The sequence below is a fragment of the Macaca thibetana genome, chromosome 1 (genome assembly GCF_024542745.1).
Source record: "Macaca thibetana thibetana isolate TM-01 chromosome 1, ASM2454274v1, whole genome shotgun sequence".
NCBI classification, from domain to species: domain Eukaryota; kingdom Metazoa; phylum Chordata; class Mammalia; order Primates; family Cercopithecidae; genus Macaca; species Macaca thibetana.
The window spans coordinates 45,540,171-45,558,943 of record NC_065578.1 but is presented as its reverse complement, the minus strand read 5'-3'; the positions used below and the strand labels follow the sequence as shown (position 1 = coordinate 45,558,943).

Genomic DNA, 18,773 nt, shown 5'->3' with positions numbered 1-18,773 from the left:
AAAAAAAAAAAAAAGAAAGGGTAAAAACCAGAACAAACCCTGTAGTGTTTAGGTATTGGTATGCACTAAATAAATACAAATTTAGTAAATAAGTAGACATAGATGCCAGTATGTGTATATGTAAGGAATTCATATATTCCCTAGCTCTGCCCATGAAAAGATCTTCATTCCCTAGTTAAAGGAACCAGGGTTCCGTGGAGGAAGAGGTGATTCCAGGGCTGAGACAGGGAAAGTACAAGTTAAGTCTGGAACATTTCATTCCATAAAGAAAGAAGTGTGTCCCCATTTCAACAGGTGTAGCTAAAAGCAAACAAAAGGAAGTGCTCAAAGAATGATAGGGCATGTCAAAAGTACACAAAAACCACTAGCCAAATCTGGAATAATTTGAGCATCAAAATATATGATGATAGTACTGGATTATACCCCTTTGAATAAAAGGAATACATTATTTCATACAAATATAAATAAGTGAATTAGTTGAACGATTGGTGAAGAAGGGGATACTTGTTAATTATAAAAGGAAAAGTACACTGAAGAAGCCTAGCAGAAAGCTTAGATGATTCAACCTCCAACTCCCTGATTCAAGCTATTCTCCTGCCTCAGCCTCCTGAGTAGCTGGGATTACAGGTGCCCGCCACTACGCCTGGCTAGTTTTTTTGTATTTTTAGTAGAGACGGGGTTTCACCATGTTAGCCAGGCTGATCTCAAACTCCTAACCTCAGGTGATCCACCCGCCTCAGCCTCCCAAAGTGCTGGAATTATAGGCGTGAGTCATGGCGCCCGGCCAAGCCCGTCTTTTAAAAAATAAATTTCTTTTTATTTTTTTAATTTTTATTTTTTTGAGATGGAGTCTCCTTCTGTCACCCAGACTGGAGTGCAATAGCACAATCTCAGCTTTCTGCAACCTCCATCTCCCTGATTCAAGCCATTCTCATGCCTCAGCCTCCCGAGTAGCTGGGATACAGGCACCCACTACCAAGCCCACCGAATTTTAGAGAAGTTTTGCCATGTTGGCCAGGCTGGTCTCAAACTCCTGACCTCACGTGATCCACCTGCCTCGCCTCGGCCTCCCAAAGTGCTGGGATTACAGGTTGTGAACCACCTCGCCTGGCTTTTTTTCTTTTTTTTTTTTTTGAGATGGAGTCTCACTCTGTTGCCCAGGCTGGAGTGCCGTGACGCAATCTCGGCTCACTGCAAGCTCCGCCTCCTGGGTTCACGCCATTCTCAGCCTGCCACCATGCCCAGCTAATTTTTTTGTATTTTTAGTAGAGACACGGTTTCATCGTGTTAGCCAGGATGGTCTCGATCTCCTGACCTCGCGATCCCCTCGCCTCAGCCTCCCAAAGCGAAAAGTTTTTTTTTTTTTTTTTATTGATGGAGTCTCACTCTGTCGCCCAGGCTGGAGTGCAGTGGCGGGGTCTCGGCTCACTGCAACCTCCACCTCCCGGGTTCAGGCAATTCTCCTGCCTCAGCCTCCCGAGTAGCTGGGACTACAGACGCACGCCACCACACCTGGCTTTTTTTGTATTTTAGCAGAAACGGGGTTTCACCGTGTTGCCCAGGCTGGTCTCGAACTCCTGAGCTCAGGCAATCTGCCCGCCTTGGCCTCCCAAAGTGCTAGGATTACAGGCATGAGCCACCATACCTGGCCAAGTTTCTTACATAATTTTTTTTTTTTGTAGAGGCAGAGTCTCACTATGTTGCCCAGGCTGGTCTCAAGAACTCACAGCCTCAAGTAATCCTCCCACCTCAGCCTCCCAAAGTGCTAGGATTACAGCTGTGAGCCATCTCACCTGGCTTTTTCTCTTTTTAAAAAATACAGGGTCTCAACTATGTGTCCCAGACCCAGTGATCATAGCTCAATGTAACCCCTGAACTTTGGGCTTAAGAAATCCTTCTATCTTAGCCTCCCAAGTAGCTAGGACTACAGGAGAACACCATCACACCCAGCTACTTATTTTTGTAGAGACAGGATCTCACTATGTTGCCTAGGCTGGTCTTGAACTCCTGGCTTCAAGAGATCCTCTTGCCTCAGCCTCTGAAAGTGTTGGGATTACAGGTATAAGCCACTGTGCCAGGCACAGCCCTCATCAAGACATACATACTTGATAGGTGATGGGTACATCTAATGTGTTTAAAAATTGTGGTCCACGTGTGGTGGCTCATGCCTATAACCCCAGTACTTTGGGAGGCTCAGGCAGGAGGATTGCTTAAGGCGAGTTCAAGACCAGCCTGGACATAGTGAGATGCCATCTCTACAAAATATTTTTTTTGGGGGGACAGAGTCTTGCTCTGTTGCCCAGGCTGGAGTGCAGTGGCGCAGTCTCCACTCACTGCAAGCTCCGCCTCCTGGGTTCACGCCACTCTCCTGCCTCAGCCTCCTGAGTAGCTGGGACCACAGGCGACTGCCACCACGCCCAGCTAATTTTTTGTATTTTTAGTAGAGACGGGGTTTCACCATGTTAGCCAGGATGGTCTTGATCTCCTGATCTCATGATACGCCCGCCTCAGCCTCCCAAAGTGCTGGGATTACAGGCGTGAGCCACCGCGCCCAGCCTCTACAAAAAATATATATATATATATTTTTTTGAGACAGAGTCTTGCTCTGTCGCCCAGGCTGGAGTGCAGTGGCCGGATCTCAGCTCACTGCAAGCTCCGCCTCCCGGGTTTACGCCATTCTCCTGCCTCAGCCTCCCGAGTAGCTGGGACTACAGGCGCCCGCCACCTCGCCCGGCTAGTTTTTTGTATTTTTTTAGTAGAGACGGGGTTTCACCGGGTTAGCCAGGATGGTCTCGATCTCCTGACCTCGTGATCCGCCCGTCTCGGCCTCCCAAAGTGCTGGGATTACAGGCTTGAGCCACCGCGCCCGGCCTACAAAATATTTTTTAAATTAGCTGGGAGTGGTGATGCATGCTATAGTCCTAGCTACTTGATGGCCGAGGTGGGAGGATCACTTGAGCCCAGGAGGTGGAGGCTGCAATGAGCTATTCGCACCACTGCATTCCAGCCTGGCCAACAAAGTAAGACCCTGTCCCCCTTGCTGCTCCCCACCTCCTCAAAAATAAAAGAAAATTTCAAATTAAAAAAAAAAAATCTCAATTTATAAAAAAAGGACAGGGGGCAGGTTTGCAGATCACAGAACTTTTATTAAGATGGAATCACTGCGAATTACATAGAAGCTACCAGCCTAAGCCAAAATCCATGAGGTTCATGTGAACTTACAGTTACACAAATAAGAAACAAATGGTATATCCAAAACCATAAGGAAATATTCTGATGCCCAGAAGATGAAGGCTGGGGTGAATAAGTCCACACATTTATTTCAAGTTGTTAAAGAGTTTGTGGGCCACCTAGATAGGGGAAAGAAAAGGAGGTAATCAATTGGCAGCTTTAATGTCATGGCTTACAAGGTCCTTCAAGACCTGAAACTACTGCCTCTCTTCTCACAACTCCCCTTCTCACATATGCACGCAGCACTTGAGTCCTAGTGAACGCCCTACTTGTTTCATCTTTTATTCTTCCTTTAGAATTTAGATCTTATACATGTCATTTCCTGCAAGCCTTCTCTCAATAAGCCCCTATCCACACACAAATCTGTCCCTATTTTTCCACAGAAACCTGTACCTCCTCATCAGTGATATTAACATTACATATTAATTCAACACATATTCACAGGACATCTTCTATATGCCAGGTAGTGTTCTAAGTGCTGAGTGAGTTATAACTGTAACAAGACACATCTGTCACTTAAGAAACTTTTTTTTTTTTTTTTTTTTTTTTTTTGGAGACGGAGTCTCGCTCTGTCGCCCAGGCTGGAGTGCAGTGGCCAGATCTCAGCTCACTGCAAGCTCCGCCTCCCGGGTTCCCGCCATTCTCCTGCCTCAGCCTCCCGAGTAGCTGGGACCACAGGCGCCGCCACCTTGCCCGGCTAATTTTTTGTGTTTTTAGTAGAGACGGGGTTTCGCCATGTTAGCCAGGATGGTCTCGATCTCCTGACCTTGTGATCCGCCCGACTCGGCCTCCCAAAGTGCTGGGATTACAGGCTTGAGCCACCGCGCCCGGCCACTTAAGAAACTTACAGGGTAATGAGTTAAAATGAACACATAAATAAGGTAACCTCTGATAATGGGAAATGCTAGGAGGAAAATAAATGGGAGGCGGGGCGGGGTGGAGGGGTTCAGTTAATAGTACCCTGAGAAAGTTATACCTGAGACTTACCAAAGTTTAGCACTTGTTCTACTTCTGTTTCCTATGCTGGCTCATAAACTCAGTGAATGAAGGAACTATGTCTATCTTACTCCCAGATCCTAAACCAGTGCTTGGCTCATAAATATATGTAAATGTTTTTAGAATAACCACACAGTGGGAGGGGGAAAATCAATAGGAGGGGATATTAATTAAGGGAACAGATCATGACTTGCTTATTTTGAACATTTCATATAAATCGTATCATATGATATTTTTCACTTTGTGACTGGCTTTTTTCCCTTAGCATTTAGCATGTTTGCAAAGTTTATCCATATTGTAGCATGTTCAGTACTTAATTTCTTTCGTTAAAAATTGTGGTAAAATACACATAACATAAAATTTACCACTTTAGTAATTTTTTCCTTTTTCTACTTTAATCTTTTTTTTTTTTTTTTTTTTGAGGCAGAGTCTTGCTCTGTCCCCCAGGCTGGAGTGCAGTGGTACAATCTTGGCTCACTGCAACCTCTGCCTCCCAGGTTCAAGCGATTCTCCTGCCTCAGACTCCTGAGTAGCTGGCATTACAGGCGTGTGCCACCACTCAGCTAAATTTCTGTATTTTTAGTAGACACAAGGTTTCACCATGTTGTCCCAGGTGGTCTCAAACTCCTGACCTCAAGTGATGTGCCTGCCTTGGCCTCCCAAAGTGTGGGGATTGCAGGTGTGAGCCACTGTACACGGCCCCACTTTAATCATTTTTAACTGTACATTTCTGTGGCAGTTAAGTGCATTCCCATTTTTCTACAACCATACAGTCTCCTACAATCTCTAGAACTTCCAATCTTGGGAACTTTTTCATCTTACTAAATCAAAACTATATCCATTAAACAGTAACTCTCCACTTCCTTTCTCCCCTCAGCTCCTGATTACTACCATTCTACTTTCTGTCTCTATGAATGTGACTACTATTCTAGGTACCTCACAGAAGTGGAACGATACAATGTTTGTCCTCCCTGACTCTTAGTATAATGTCTCCAAGGTTCATCAATGTTGCAGCATGTGTCAGAGTTTCCTTTCTTTTTTTTTTGAGACTTTTTTTTGCGTTTTGCTCTTGTTGCCCAGGGTGGTGTGCAATGGCGCAACTTTGGCTCACTGCAGCCTCCGCCTTCTGGGTTCAAGCAATTCTCCTGTTTCAGCCTCCCGAGTAGCTGGGATTACAGGCACGTGCCACCACGCCTGGCTAATTTTTGTATTTTTAGTAGAGACGAGGTTTCATCATATTGGTCAGGCTGGTCTTGAACTCCTGACCTCAGGTGATCTACTGTCTTGGCCTCCCAAAGTGTTGGGATTAAAGATGAGAGTCACTGTGCCCGGCCTATGTCTTTCTTTATATCTCTTTCCCGTACTTACTGGTTTCTTTTTTCTTTTTTGAGACAAGGTTTGTTGCCCAAACTGGAGTATAGTGATACAATCATAGCTCACTGCAGCCTCAACCTCCCAGGCTCAAGCAATCCTCTCACCTCAGCCTCATGAGTAACTGGGTCCACAGACGTGTGCCACCACGCCCTGCTCATTTTTTTTTTTTTTTTAAGAGATGGGCCCTCCCTATGTTGCCCAGACTGGTCTCAAAGTCCTGTGCTCAACTGATCCTCCGCCTTGGCCTCCCAAAGTACTGGGATTACATGTGTGAACCATTGCACCTGGCCCGGTTTCTTATTTTAAATTTCTCTTTAAATAACACCCAAATTGGCCAAAAGAAAAAATTTAATAAGAGTACCATCTTTTGGCATATTTTATATACAGAATTGCATATTACCTTAAATTCTTAACAAACCTAAATTTTGGTGAAAATCTAGGAATCAAGAAATCCTACCCCAGTTTTGTTTTTTTTTTTTTGTTTTTTTTTTTTTTTTTTTGAGACAGAGTTTTGCTCTGTCACCCAGGCTGGAGTGTAATGGCGCGATCTCAGCTCACTACAACCTCCGCCTCCTAGGTTCAAGCAATTCTCCTGCCTCAGCCTCCTGAGCAGCTGGGATTACAGGTGCCCACCACCACACCCAGCTAATTTTTATATTTTTTAGTAGAGACAGGATTTCGCCATGTTATCCAGGCTGGTCTTGAACTCCTGACAGCAGGTGATCCACCTGCCTCGGCCTCCCAAAGTGCTGGGATTACAGGCGTGAGCTGCTGTGCCCAGCCCCTTCTTTTTTTTTTGAGACAGAGTCTCGCTTTGTCACCTAGGCTGGAGTGCAGTGGCACGATCTCGGCTCAATGCAAGCTCTGCCTCCCGGGTTCACACCATTCTCCTACCTCAGCCTCCCAAGTAGCTAGGACTACAGGCATCTGCCACTACGCCTGGCTAAATTTTTTGTATTTTTAGTAGAGACAGGGTTTTACCGTGTTAGCCAGGATGGTCTTGATCTCCTGACCTCATGATCTGCCCGCCTCGGGCTCCCAAGGTGTTGGGATTACAAGCATGAGCCACCGCGCCAGGCCCCCTTCTATTTTAAGGTTGCATAATATCCCATTGTATATACAGAGCACATTTTTAAAAAACCTTTTCATCCATGGAGGGACACTTGGGTTGTTTCTACCTTTTGGCTATTGTGAATATGAATATGGAAATATCTGTTTAAGCCTACTCTCAATACTACTGGGTATATACCTAGAAGTGAAATTGCTAGATCATATAGTACATAATTCTATGTTTAATTTTTTGAGAAAAGAACTTGATTTTTTTTTTTTTGAGACAGGGTCTCATTCTGTCACCCAGGCTGGAATGCAGTGGCGTGATCATGGCTCACTGAAGCCTTGACTTCCCCAGGCTCAGGTGATCCTCCCACCTCAGCCTCCCAAGTCGCTAGGACTACAGGTGTGAGCCAGCATGCCCGGTTATCTTTTTATATATATATTTTTTGTAGAGACAGGGTTTTACCATGTTGCCCAGGCTGGTCTCAAACTCCTGGGCTCAGGTGATCCACCTGCCTTGAGCTCCCAAAGTTCTGGGATTACAGGTATGAGCCACTGTGCCCGGCCTAGCTGACGGACATTTATGGTGTTTCCACTTTTTGGGTCGTATAAACAATGCTTCTATGAACATTTGTGACAGGTGTTTATGTGAACATATGTTTTCATTTCTCTTGGGTATATATCTTCGAGTGGAATTGCTGTGTCATACATTAACTGTATGCTTAGCCTTTTGAAGAAGTGCCAGATGTTTTCCACAGTGGCTGTACCAATTTACACCTTTACTGACAGCATATGAGGTTTCCAACTTTTCCACATCCTCTTCAACACTCGTTATCTTTTTTATTATAGCCATCCTAGTGGGCAGTGGGTATAAAGTGTTATGGTAGTATCCCTGATGGCTAATGATGTTGAATATCTTTTCATATGTTTATGGGCCATCCAATTAGTTTTAATAGAAGCAACCACATCAAACTTTGCTTACGTATAATTTATGTAAAATACCTTACTGTGTTATATGTAAGAGTCAAGCAGAAGTTTACTTTTATTACTTTTGATTTTTTAAAAATAGAGACAGGATTCCCCTATGTTGCCCAGGCTAGTCTTGAACTCCTGGGGTCAAGGGATCCTCCTGCCTTGGCCTTCCAAAAGTGCTAGGATCATAAGCGTCAGCCACCATGCCCTGCCTGATAAGTGTACTTTTAAAAAACAACCCCTTGAGGCCAGGTGTGGTATCTCACACCTGTAATCCCAACACTTTGGGAAGCTGAGATGAGTGGCACATGTGAACCCAGGAGTTCTAGACCAACCTGGGCAATACAGCAAAACTCCATCGCTACAAAAAGTACAAAAATTACCCAGGCATGGGCCAGGTGCAGTGGCTCACGCCTGTAATCTCAGCACTTTGGGAGGCTGAGGCAGGTGGATCACTGGGGGTCAGGAGTTCGAGACCAGCCTGGCCAACATGGTGAAACCCTGTCTCTACTAAAAATACAGACAAACAAACAAACAAAAAATTAGCTGGGTGTGGTGGCGTGCATCTTTAATCCCAGTTACTCGTGAGGCTGAAGCAGGAGAATCACTTGAACCTGGGAGGTAGAGGTTGCAGTCAGCTGAGACTGCACCACTGCACTCCAGCCTGGGCGACAAAGTGAGAATCAGTCTCAAATTAAAAAAAAAAAAAAAAAATTACCAAGGCATGGTAGCATGTGCCTATAGTCCTGGCAACTCGGGGGCTAAGGCAGAATAATTGCTTGAACCAGGAGGTAGTGGCTGTATTGAGCTATGATCATGCCACTGCACTCCAGCCTGGGTGACAGAGCAAGACCTTATCTCAAAAAAAAAAAAAAAAAAGAAAGGCTGGGTGCTGTGGATCATGGGATCGGGAGATTGAGACCATCCTGGCTAACGCTGTGAAACCCCGTCTCTACTAAAAATACAAAAAAAAAAAAAAAATTAGCTGGGCATGGTGGCGGGCACCTGTGGTCGCAGCTACTTGGGAGGCTAAGGCAACAGAATGGTGTGAACCCAGGAGGTGGAGCTTGCAGTGAGCCGAGGTCGTGCCACTGCACTCCAGCCTGGGCAGCAGAGCCAGACTGCGCCTCCAAAAAAAAAAAAAAAAAAAAAAAGGCAACCTTTTGGACCAACTACTATATATTAGACACATTTGAGAATACAAATTATTATTATTATTTTTTGGTACAACCTCGGCTCACTGCAAGCTCCACCTCCCAGGTTCACGCCATTCTCCCACCTCAGCCTCCCAAGTAGCTGGGACTACAGGCGCCTGCCACCACGCCTGGCTAATTTTTTTTTTTTTTTTTTTTTTTTTGAGACGGAGTCTCGCTCTGTCGCCCAGGCTGGAGTGCAGTGGCCGGATCTCAGCTCACTGCAAGCTCCGCCTCCCGGGTTCCCGCCATTCTCCTGCCTCAGCCTCCCGAGTAGCTGGGACTACAGGCGCCCGCCACCTCGCCCGGCTAGTTTTTTTTGTGTGTGTTTTTTAGTAGAGACGGGGTTTCACTGTGTTAGCCAGGATGGTCTCGATCTCCTGACCTTGTGATCCGCCCGTCTCGGCCTCCCAAAGTGCTGGGATTACAGGCTTGAGCCACCGCGCCCGGCCAATTTTTTGTATTTTAAGTAGAGACGGGGTTTCACCATTCACAGGATGGTCTCGATCTCCTGACTTCGTGATCCACCCGCCTCGGCCTCCCAAAGTGCTGGGATTACAGGGGTAAGCCACTGTGCCTGGCCAATACAAATTATTTTTAAAGAACAGTCTGTTATTGAAGAGTACAAAATCCAGCTTCCCCACTGTTTAGCAGTGCATGTTGGGATGTTTATTTTTTTTCTCTGAGCCTCAGTTTCTATCTGTGAAATGGGATAATGATACCTATCTCCAGTGGAAGTAGTAAGGATTAGGCAAGATTATTTACAGGCCAGGCACAATGGCTCATGCCTATAATCCCAGCACTTTGGAGGGCCAAAATGGGAGGATTACTTGAGCCCAGGAGTTTGAGACCAGCCTGGGCAACATAACAAGGCCCCATCACTAGAAAAAATTAAAAAACAAAAAATTAGCCTCTCATGATGGCATGCACCTGTAGTCCCAGCTACTTGGGAGGCCAAGGCAGGATGACTTAGGCCCAGGAGTTCAAGGTTGGCACTGAGTTATGATCATGCCACTGTACTTCAGCCTGGGCAACATAGTGAGACCCTGTCTCAAAAAAATAAAATAGGTTATTTACATAAAATGCTCAGCACTGTACATCACATATATTGGGCCCAGAGTAAATACTCACTGATGGGCCTTGCCCTAGCATGGAAAGATTGTCAGCACCAAGTTTTCCCTGACCATTGCAACCTTTCCCCTTCCTGACTTCAGACGGACTTACGCAATGGTCCCTTGCATGCAAGAAGTCTAAGAGCTCCTCCGTGCAATCCTCTTCTGTACGTGATCGAGAGGATACACGCTCATCACAGAGCTCTAGCCGCTCCCGGGCCTTTACACATTTCTCCAACTGCTCGCATTGCTCTCTCACTGTTGTTAGGGGATCCTGATGTAGAAATAGAAAAACAACAAAATGGGGATTTTTAGCGGAGACCCACCAAACACATATGCTTTGATTAACACAACCACCAAACCAAGGTGCTGCCTCTGAATTACCGTGCAGAAGGCCAGCTGGCAGAGCCACACTGCCGCCAGAAATGGCAGAATGCGGTCTCCCATTCAATTCTGATGCTAAGTAGTAGGGAAAAGTTTCACATTCCTGCCTTCCAAGGTTGCCAGTATGCACTGAAAGCCTCAGTCCTATCTGAAAAACAAGGTGGTAAAGGAAACCTGGCCAAACTTGAAATAGATCTATAGGAGGCCTTACTTGTTAACACGGCATTTTGGAATATGTCACATCTGAAATATCAAATCCCCTTGTCTGAGAACCAGGCCTATGCACCCCAGCTGCCCAGCTAGAAAGGCAATGCTAACATAGAGAAGGACTATCTAACAAAGGTTCCCTCAGAGTTCTTTTTTTTTTTTTAAGATGGAATTTCGCTTTTGTTGCCCAGGCTGGAGTGCAATGGCACGATCTCGGCTCACCGCAACCTTCGCCTCCTGGGTTCAAGCAATTCTCCTGCCTCAGCCTCTCAAGTAGCTGGGATTACAGGCATGTGCCACCACGCCCAGCTAATTTTGTATTTTTAGTAGAGACGGGGTTTCTCCACATTGTTCAGGTTTGGTCTTGAACTCCCGACCTCAGGCAATCCGCCTGCCTCGGCCTCCCAAAGTGCTGGGATTACAGGCATGAGCCACGATGCCTGGCCCAAAGTTCTTTATTAAACCACAAATAGCAGATGATTGAGTGCCAGGCCCTCAAGATGCCGTCTGCTCCCTGACCACAACTGAAGAAGCCAGAACAGACTTAGCTTCCAAGGCTCACACCCCAAACACTCCAATGCACGGGAAGTATCAAAGCTTATTCCACCCCCATTATCTACAAGGTATCAAGTAAAGACTCCTTAAAATGCCCTTAGAGTTTCATGAGGCTCAAACCCTGCTTTTACTGAGATGTTTCCAAACCTGAGACAGTTCTTACCACTAATTCCTCCTCTTCCTCTTCCTCCTACAAAAGGAAAACAAAATTAATGTTAGCAGCAATTTTATGACATATTTATTCCTGATCATACTGATGTAATTACTGAAGACAGACATTGACACTGCTATTAATGATGTTATTTTGTTTTCTGTGTTCTATGATGTTTTTACATTTTAGAGGCCTTGCTAATCCTGGAGCTAATCCTGCTCTTCCAGGGCTAGCTAATTTTTAGACAGCAAACTTGCCTGCGAGCATACCTTTCATATGCAACCTAACTATCCAAAGCGCTTGTAGCCAACTGCCTCCTTTATCTTTTGTTTTGTTTTGTTTAAGAGACAGGGTCTTGCTCTGTCACCCAGGCTGTAGCGCAGTGACGCCATCATAGCTCACTGCAGCCACAAACTCCTGGGCTCAAGTGATCCTCCTGCCTCAGCCTTCTAAGTAGTTAGGACTATCAGCACACACCACATGCCCGGCTAACTTAAACATTTTTTTTTAGTAGAAACAGGGTCTCATTATGTTGCCTAGGCTGCTCTCAAACTCTTGGGCTCAATCAATCCTCCTACCTCGGCCTCCCAAAGTGGTGGGATTATAGGCATTAGCCACTCGGCCTGGCCCTGCCTCCTTTATCTAAGTTTCATATACTAAGCTCCTGTTTCCCCTTCTCTAAATCACCCCAGGGACAAATATAGGACAACTAGGAACCAGCCCTATAAGCCAGAGCCCAACGAAATTATTCAAACCATCCAATCCTAAATTTGAGCAAGTGTACCTACCCTGCCCACCAATTCCTTCCCATAGAAACCAAGGTGCTGAGCCATGCTTCCTTCCCCTCACACCTTCTGCCTCCTGACTAGCTCGGACACTTCCCCATACAGCCCTGCATTTTTTTTGTGTGGTAGATCCCTCTTTCGGGAACTTTAAGTAATAATAAACTCTTCTTTCAAAGGCAGTTGACTGCAGGTCTGTCACCTTACCATACTCGGTTAAAAGGAATCCCAGGTTCATTTCAAGACAGAGACACCATCTCACTTTCATTAACAAGAACCTAAGTGTGCTTAATACTCTCCAGTTTACAAAGCACCTTTATATCTAATATGATTTAATTAATCACAACAGTCCCTTAAGGAAGTAATCCCAGTTTAGAGATAATAAACAGTAATTAGACATCTTCTGATACAGATTCAAGCTGCCAGATGTTCACATGAGGCCTACACAATCTAAAATATTTGTCCCAGTATTGCTACAAATAGCTAAATTTAGTCCTTACATCCCAAACCAAGTTAGGAGGAAAACCCATTGTTTTCTAGACTATGAAAAAAAAAAAAAAAGAATTATGGGTTCCTCATAGAATACCCTAGTTTATTTTATTATTATTATTATTTTTTGAGAAAGAGTCTTGCTCTGTCACCCAGGCTGCAGTGGCACAATCTCGGCTCATTGCAAGCTCTGCCTCTCTGGTTCACGCCATTCTCCTGCCTCAGCCTCCCAAGTAGCTGGGACTACAGGCACCCGCCACCACGCCCGGCTAATTTTTTGTATTTTTAGTAGAGATGGGGTTTCACCGTGTTAGCCAGGATGGTCTGGATCTCCTGATCTCGTGATCCGCCTGCCTTGGCCTCCCAAAGTGCTGGATTACAGGCCTGAGCCACCGCGCCCGGCCAGAATACCCTAGCTTAAAACTGACTGCTTATTTACTTTCTTTTCTCATCTACTGCAGCGGTGGATCCTGCTGACCTTTCTGCCTTTCTGAGGCAGGCTCCATTTCTTTCTTTCTTTTCTTTCCTTTTTTTTGAGACAGGGTCTCACCTGGGTTGCCTGACAGGAGTGCAGTGACACAATCACGGCTCACTGCAGCCTGGACTTCCTGGGCTCAAACTCCTGAGCAGTTGAGACCACAGGCGTTCACCACCATGCCCGGCTAATTTTTGTATTTTTTGTAGAGACGGGGTTTGACCACGTTGCCCAGGCTGGTCCAACTCCTGAACTCACGCAACGCGCCTGCCTTGGCTGTCCTCCCAAAGTGCTGGGATTACAGGCGTGAGCCACTGCGCCCGGCCTCAGGCTCTATTTCTTTTTAGAAATAATAAGACGAGAAAAATTAAGGGATAAATAAGTCTCCAATTATTCTGAACCCACAGCCCAAAACGGCTGCCCCGAAGTGACCAGAGAACAGGCAGAAATGAGATTAGAAACAACTAGCGGCTGTGTCGCATAATGGGTAAGAGTCCCGGTTCTAGAACCGCGCTGCTTGGCTGCAGTTCCTGGCTGCACCAATATGTTAGCTGTGTGACCTTAGAAAAGATATTTAACCTCTACGCTTGTTTCCTCATCTGTAAAAATGGCACTAATAGTACCTAACACTTACTTCATAGGAATAATGTGTAGATGAAATGAATTAGGGCCGGGCGCGGTGGCTCACGCCTGTAATTCCAGGACTTTGGAAGGCCGAGGTGGGCGGTTCACGAGGTCAGGAGCTCGAGACCAGCCTTGCCAACATGGTGAAACCCCCGTCTCTACTAAAAACACAAAAATTAGCTGGGCGTGATGCTGGGCACCTGTAGTCCCAGCTACCCAGCTACTTGGGAGGCTGAGGCAGGAGAATCGCCTGAACCAGGGAGGCGGAGGTTGCAGCGAGCCGAGATAGCGCCACTGCACTCCAGCCTGGGCGACAAAGCGAGACTCCATCTCAAAAAAAGAAAAAAGAAAAAAGAAATTAATTAGTGCATGTAAAGCACTTGGAATAGCAAGCAGTCAATAAATACTTATCATAGCAGCACTCTTTCCCTAGGAAAGAGCTCCCTCTTCCATCACAGAATAACATCGTACATTTCTTCACTGTCCCCAAAGACACACACCTTCCTCAAAGAAAAGGAAATCACAAGGCCAGGTCTTCCGAACCTCCCCAATAGATATGGTAGGGATTCCTAACCTGAGCTGGGGCAAGGTGGTTTGTTTGCTCCCCAAACCTGTGAAACGCGGGTTTCAGAACATCTGACTGACTGCAAACATAGGTCATATTTTTACAAGACTTTAGTCCACAAAACATTTTCGCTCTCAAACCTTCACTACATTCACAGAATGGAGAAGCCGAGGCCCAGAGAAAAACTAGTCATCTATCTGTCCAAAGTCACCGGACGAATTCTGGGGAAAGGTCGAGGGAACTAGAGCTCCCGACCCTGCAAATCCTAGAGGGTAAACTGGGGGCTAAGAGGGCCCCGTGCGTGTTTTGGCGGGCTAGGTCTTGGGCTTCAAGACAGAGAAGAGGGTCGAGTGGATCGCCTTGCCTTACCTTCTCAGGATCTCCGGACTCGGTAAGCATCTTTCGCTCGTCCTCCAGTCCCATGTCTGGCTACGGTTCTAGATTCAACAAGAGCAGCAACAGCGGCACCTAATCCACTTCAGGATCAAGAAGGACTTGTAAGGGTCACTTAGCGGAAATCCGGCGATCTGGCCGGAAGTGCGGCATACTCATCGTGGTCGCGAACACATGCTCAGATTGGCATGTACTACCGGCCACAGGCAGGGGCTAGGGGTAGCTGATGTTTGCACCTGAGGAGACTTTGCTAAGAAACATCCCCTTAGTCCCACCAGACCCAAGTATAATTGATCTAGCAGTTCATCTAAAATAGTAGCTCCTAAGAGACTTGGAAAGTATGCTAATTTATTCGAAATTCCTTTAGCATAATTCACATTCTTCCCCATATCGATTATGGAGCCGTCCTAACTGCTGACCTTTTCAAGATGGCGGTCTGCGGGCGACACTCTCGGGCTCGCGCACCTCCCCAAGATGGCGGCGCCCGAGGCCTGGCGCGCCCGGAGTTGCTGGTTCTGTGAGGTAGCGGCGGCAACGACCATGGAGGCCACGTCCCGGGAGGCGGCGCCAGCGAAGAGCTCGGCCTCGGGCCCCAACGCTCCCCCCGCCCTGTTCGAGCTGTGCGGGCGGGCGGTGAGCGCCCATATGGGGGTTCTGGAGAGCGGGGTGTGGGGTAAGTCGCGGGGTGAGGGGCTACCTCTGGCTAAGAGCAGGGGGCGGCCCAGCGGCCGGGGGGCGCGGGGGGCGAGGCCGGGAGGCCCGGGGCAAGGCCCAGCCTGGGGCACTGAAAGCCAGATCGTAGGATCGGAGCATGAATTTTGTGACTGACAGGGCTGGACAGAGTAAAGACGGAGACCTAATGGGCAGGCTGACCCGCACCGCGGCCTGGCTCGGGGGCGCGGGGGGCGAGGCCAGGAGGCCCGGTCTGGAGCGAAGGAGGCTGGGCCCGGGCGACTGAGGCTGGACTGGCGGGCCGGAGCTGTGGGCCGCGAACTGACACTCGGCTGGGCCGGGCAGGGGAGTCTCGGATGTCGAACCGGTGGGCAGTGATGGCCCGGCTGCCCTGGGGCAGGGGCCGAGGTTAGGAGGCCCGGCCTAAGGCCAGGAGGCCAGGCCCGGGGCCACCGAACCTGACGATGGAACGGGACCCCCAGTATCTGCCTGACACGCCACAGGGGTCGAGACTCCGGAGGCCAAGCCGATGGGCGGAGGGGAGGACAGCGGATTTGAGAGCGAGGGAATGGGGCAGGGGGAGAGGCCGAAAGGCTCGGGGCGCCGCGGCCTGTCTGACGGGCCAGGGCTGACGGGAGCGAACCGACAACCGGGGTCTCGGGTGCCAAACTGACTGAGCGACCGAGCGACCCGCAGGACAGGGAGCGCCGGAGGCCACTCGGATCGGCTCGAGCGGCGAGGAGGGGCCGGAGAGCGAGTGGAGGGGGCCCAGAGCGGCTTAAACAAGCGAGGGAGGCTCGAATGATGGACAGGCGGGAAGGGCCAAGGAGGCCCCAAGCGGGGCGACGGCCCGGGGATCCCGGACTGCCGGGCTGCTGTGGCAGGGGGCGCGGCGCCGCCAAGAGGCCTTGGGCTGAATGGGAGTGAACGGGGGCCTCAGGCCTGAGGGCGGCCGGGACCAAAGGGCCGGGCCTGGGTGGAGGGCGGCCTGGGGCGCCGGGATGAACGGCGAACCGGCCAGTTGGGCTGGGAGGCGGGGCTGTGGGTTGGGGACCGCCGGCCACGGCCTGGCCACTGACGAAGGAAACGGGTCCGCGACGTGGGGCTAGTGAAAGAGGGAAAGCGAGGCTCTGCCAAGCAGGCCTGGCCGCGCTGGGGATAGGGGAGGCCTCGGGCCTGCGAGGCTGCTGGTGTTGAGGGTGGGGTCCGGAGGCCGGGGCTGGAGTTGGGCGAGGAGGTGGCAGGCCCGGCCGAGGCCTGCCGGGGAGGGTGGCAGGAGAACAGGCCCCGGGCCTGGAGGCGGCGCGGGGGAGGTTCCACCAGGAGGCCTTGCGGGTGGCCGTGGCGTCTTTGCAGGAGGAAGGCCCTGGTCAGGACAGGAGTGAGGACTTTGAGGACTCGAGGTTGCAGGGCGGGGGGTTTGAGTTATGCCATGAGGAGGGGGTGTGGGGAAAAGGCCCTGGAGTTTGGGGGCGCTGCAGCTCCGGGATAAGCTGGAGGGTGGTCGGGGAGGGCCTTGGCTGTGGGAGTGGAGCCCAGTAGGGTGAGGCCTGAGTGTCCTGCATAGTGGTAGTGGAAGAGGCTGTTAGAAGTTGGGCCTGTGTGCGGAGGGGACACTGGAGGCTCCAGGCCAGCCAGAGGCTGAGAAGACAAGGGGCAGGCCCACCCATGGCGAACATGAGGAAAGTCTCCGTTCTGAGCTGAGCAGGGAGCTCAGAAAAGTCCTAGGGCATGGGGAAGAAGGCAGACAGGGTCTGGCTTGTCTGCCTGGAGCTTCTGGGATGCTAAGACTGGCTAAAAAGGAAGATGACTGGGTGTGGAGGCCCAGGTTGGGAAGCAGCAGCATTAAAGGTGCAGGCTAGAAAGAAGCCAGGAAAATCCCGGCTTAAGAAGAATGGAGAAAGGAGGGGATGAGAATTCCTGTGGCTGTGAGAAGGGATGGCTAACTAGAGGAGAGCAGGTTGGAGGGGCTCTGAGGAACTTCTTCCCCTGTTGCTTCTTCCCCCCAAAACAATTGACAGTTTACTGAATCTCCATTTCCCCTTCTCCCTCCCCCATCACTGCTGTATATACCACCATCCCATTACTGGCTGAGCCCCCAGCGAGGTTGAGAGGAGACAGGGGAGGAAGAGCTCCTGTGGGCCTAGACCAGAAAAAGCTGAATCAAGTGAGGCCTTTTAGGAGAATAGCCAAGGAAGAGGCCTGCTAAGCATTACTATTTTGGAGGAAGGTCTCAGTGTGGGCTAACAGCCAGGAAAGTCTTCCTGGAGGTAGTGAACTAGCATCGCTTTGTGTAAGGAGTTGGGGCAGCAGAGGTATAGAGGCAGCAGGAAAGGGTACAATGAGGAAACTTAAGTAGAATAAGGTATACTATACCTTGAATACCAGGATGTGGAGTTTGGACTTTATCATGAATGCAGCAGAGAGACCTCCAAGGGTTTCGAAGAGGGTAATGTCATCACCAAGAGCAGGATGAAGAGGGACTGGATAGAGACTGAAGTGAAGGAGAGCAGTTAAGCTGTTGTAATAGACCAGATGAAAGGTGATGTGGACTACATTCGTGTGTAAAAGCATAGGGAATTAACACTTTCATTCAGCAGGTACATTGAGGACATACAATGTACAAAGAATTATACTAGATTCTTGATGTCAAGATTCAGTTATTCTGTAAATAAAAATAAAAAGAGACCCTGGGGCGGAAGTTTTGGTATACTCCAAGATCTTAGACTTGTTCTTTTTCTTTGAGATGGGGTCTCACTCTGTCACCCAGGCTGGAGTGCAGTGGCATGATACCAGCTCACTGCCACCTCTATCTTCTGGGCTCAAGCAATTCTCCCACCTCAGCCTCCCAAGAAGCTGGGACCACAGGTGTGCCCCACAACACCCGGCTAATTTTCTCTGTATTTTTGGTAGAGACGGGAGTTTCCCATGTTGCCCAGGCTGGTCTCAAACTCCTGGGCTTAAGCAATGTCCCCCACCTCGACCTCCAAAGATTACAGGGATTACAAGTGTGAGTTTGACTTGTTCTTGATTGGACAGAGATGCCACTGACAGGATAAAAATAACAACCAACATTTAGTGAGCTTATTATGGCTGGGCATTATTTTAAACAGATTATAAGCATGATCTTCCCAACAATATCATGAGTTAATTACTGTTATCTCCATTTTATTTTATTTTTGAGACAGAGTCTTGCTCTGTCGCCCAGGCTGGAGTGCAATGGCGCCATCTCAGCTCACTGCAATCTCTACCTCCTGAGTTCAAGCGATTCTTGTGCCTCAGCCTCCCACGTAGCTGGGATTACAGGCATGCATCATTACACCTGGCTAATTTTTGTATTTTCAGTAGAGACGGGGTTTCACCATGTTGGTCAGGCTGGTATCAAACTCCTGACCTCAAGTGATCTGCCCGCCTTGGCCTCCCAAAGTGCTGGGATTACAGGTGTGAGCCATTGCATCCCACCTATTTTTTATTTTTTGAGGCAGGGTCTTGCTCTGTCACCCAGGCTGGAGTGCAGTGGTCTAAGCACAGCTCGCTGCAGCCTC

At 48.7% G+C, this 18,773-nt stretch overlaps 2 protein-coding genes across 4 annotated transcripts in view; one reads left to right on the top strand and one right to left on the bottom strand.

The window, feature by feature from the left end:
- Positions 1 to 3,125: 3,125 nt before the first annotated feature.
- LOC126961549 (cytochrome b-c1 complex subunit 6, mitochondrial) lies at positions 3,126 to 14,738 on the bottom strand. 3 transcript variants are annotated; one of them, XM_050802091.1, is made up of 4 exons: positions 14,533 to 14,737; positions 11,241 to 11,267; positions 10,044 to 10,205; positions 3,126 to 3,350 (listed from the first exon to the last, which is right to left on the bottom strand). In XM_050802091.1, exons 1-4 carry the CDS (start codon positions 14,584 to 14,586, stop codon positions 3,318 to 3,320), a joined length of 276 nt encoding a protein of 91 aa, XP_050658048.1. In that variant the 5' UTR covers positions 14,587 to 14,737; the 3' UTR covers positions 3,126 to 3,317. The 3 variants fall into 3 exon arrangements, with proteins under 3 accessions (XP_050658048.1, XP_050658055.1, XP_050658063.1); XM_050802098.1 differs by lacking the exon at positions 14,533 to 14,737 and adding an exon at positions 10,316 to 10,463 and having other exon boundaries at positions 11,241 to 11,272; XM_050802106.1 differs by lacking the exon at positions 11,241 to 11,267 and having other exon boundaries at positions 14,533 to 14,738.
- Positions 14,731 to 18,773, top strand: part of LRRC41 (leucine rich repeat containing 41) — a 27,645-nt gene continuing 23,602 nt past the window's right edge. Inside the window, exon 1 of the mRNA XM_050801605.1 lies at positions 14,731 to 15,229. Coding sequence (XP_050657562.1) covers positions 15,031 to 15,229 — 199 coding nt within the window. The 5' untranslated portion in view covers positions 14,731 to 15,030. The remainder of the gene's footprint in view (positions 15,230 to 18,773) is intronic.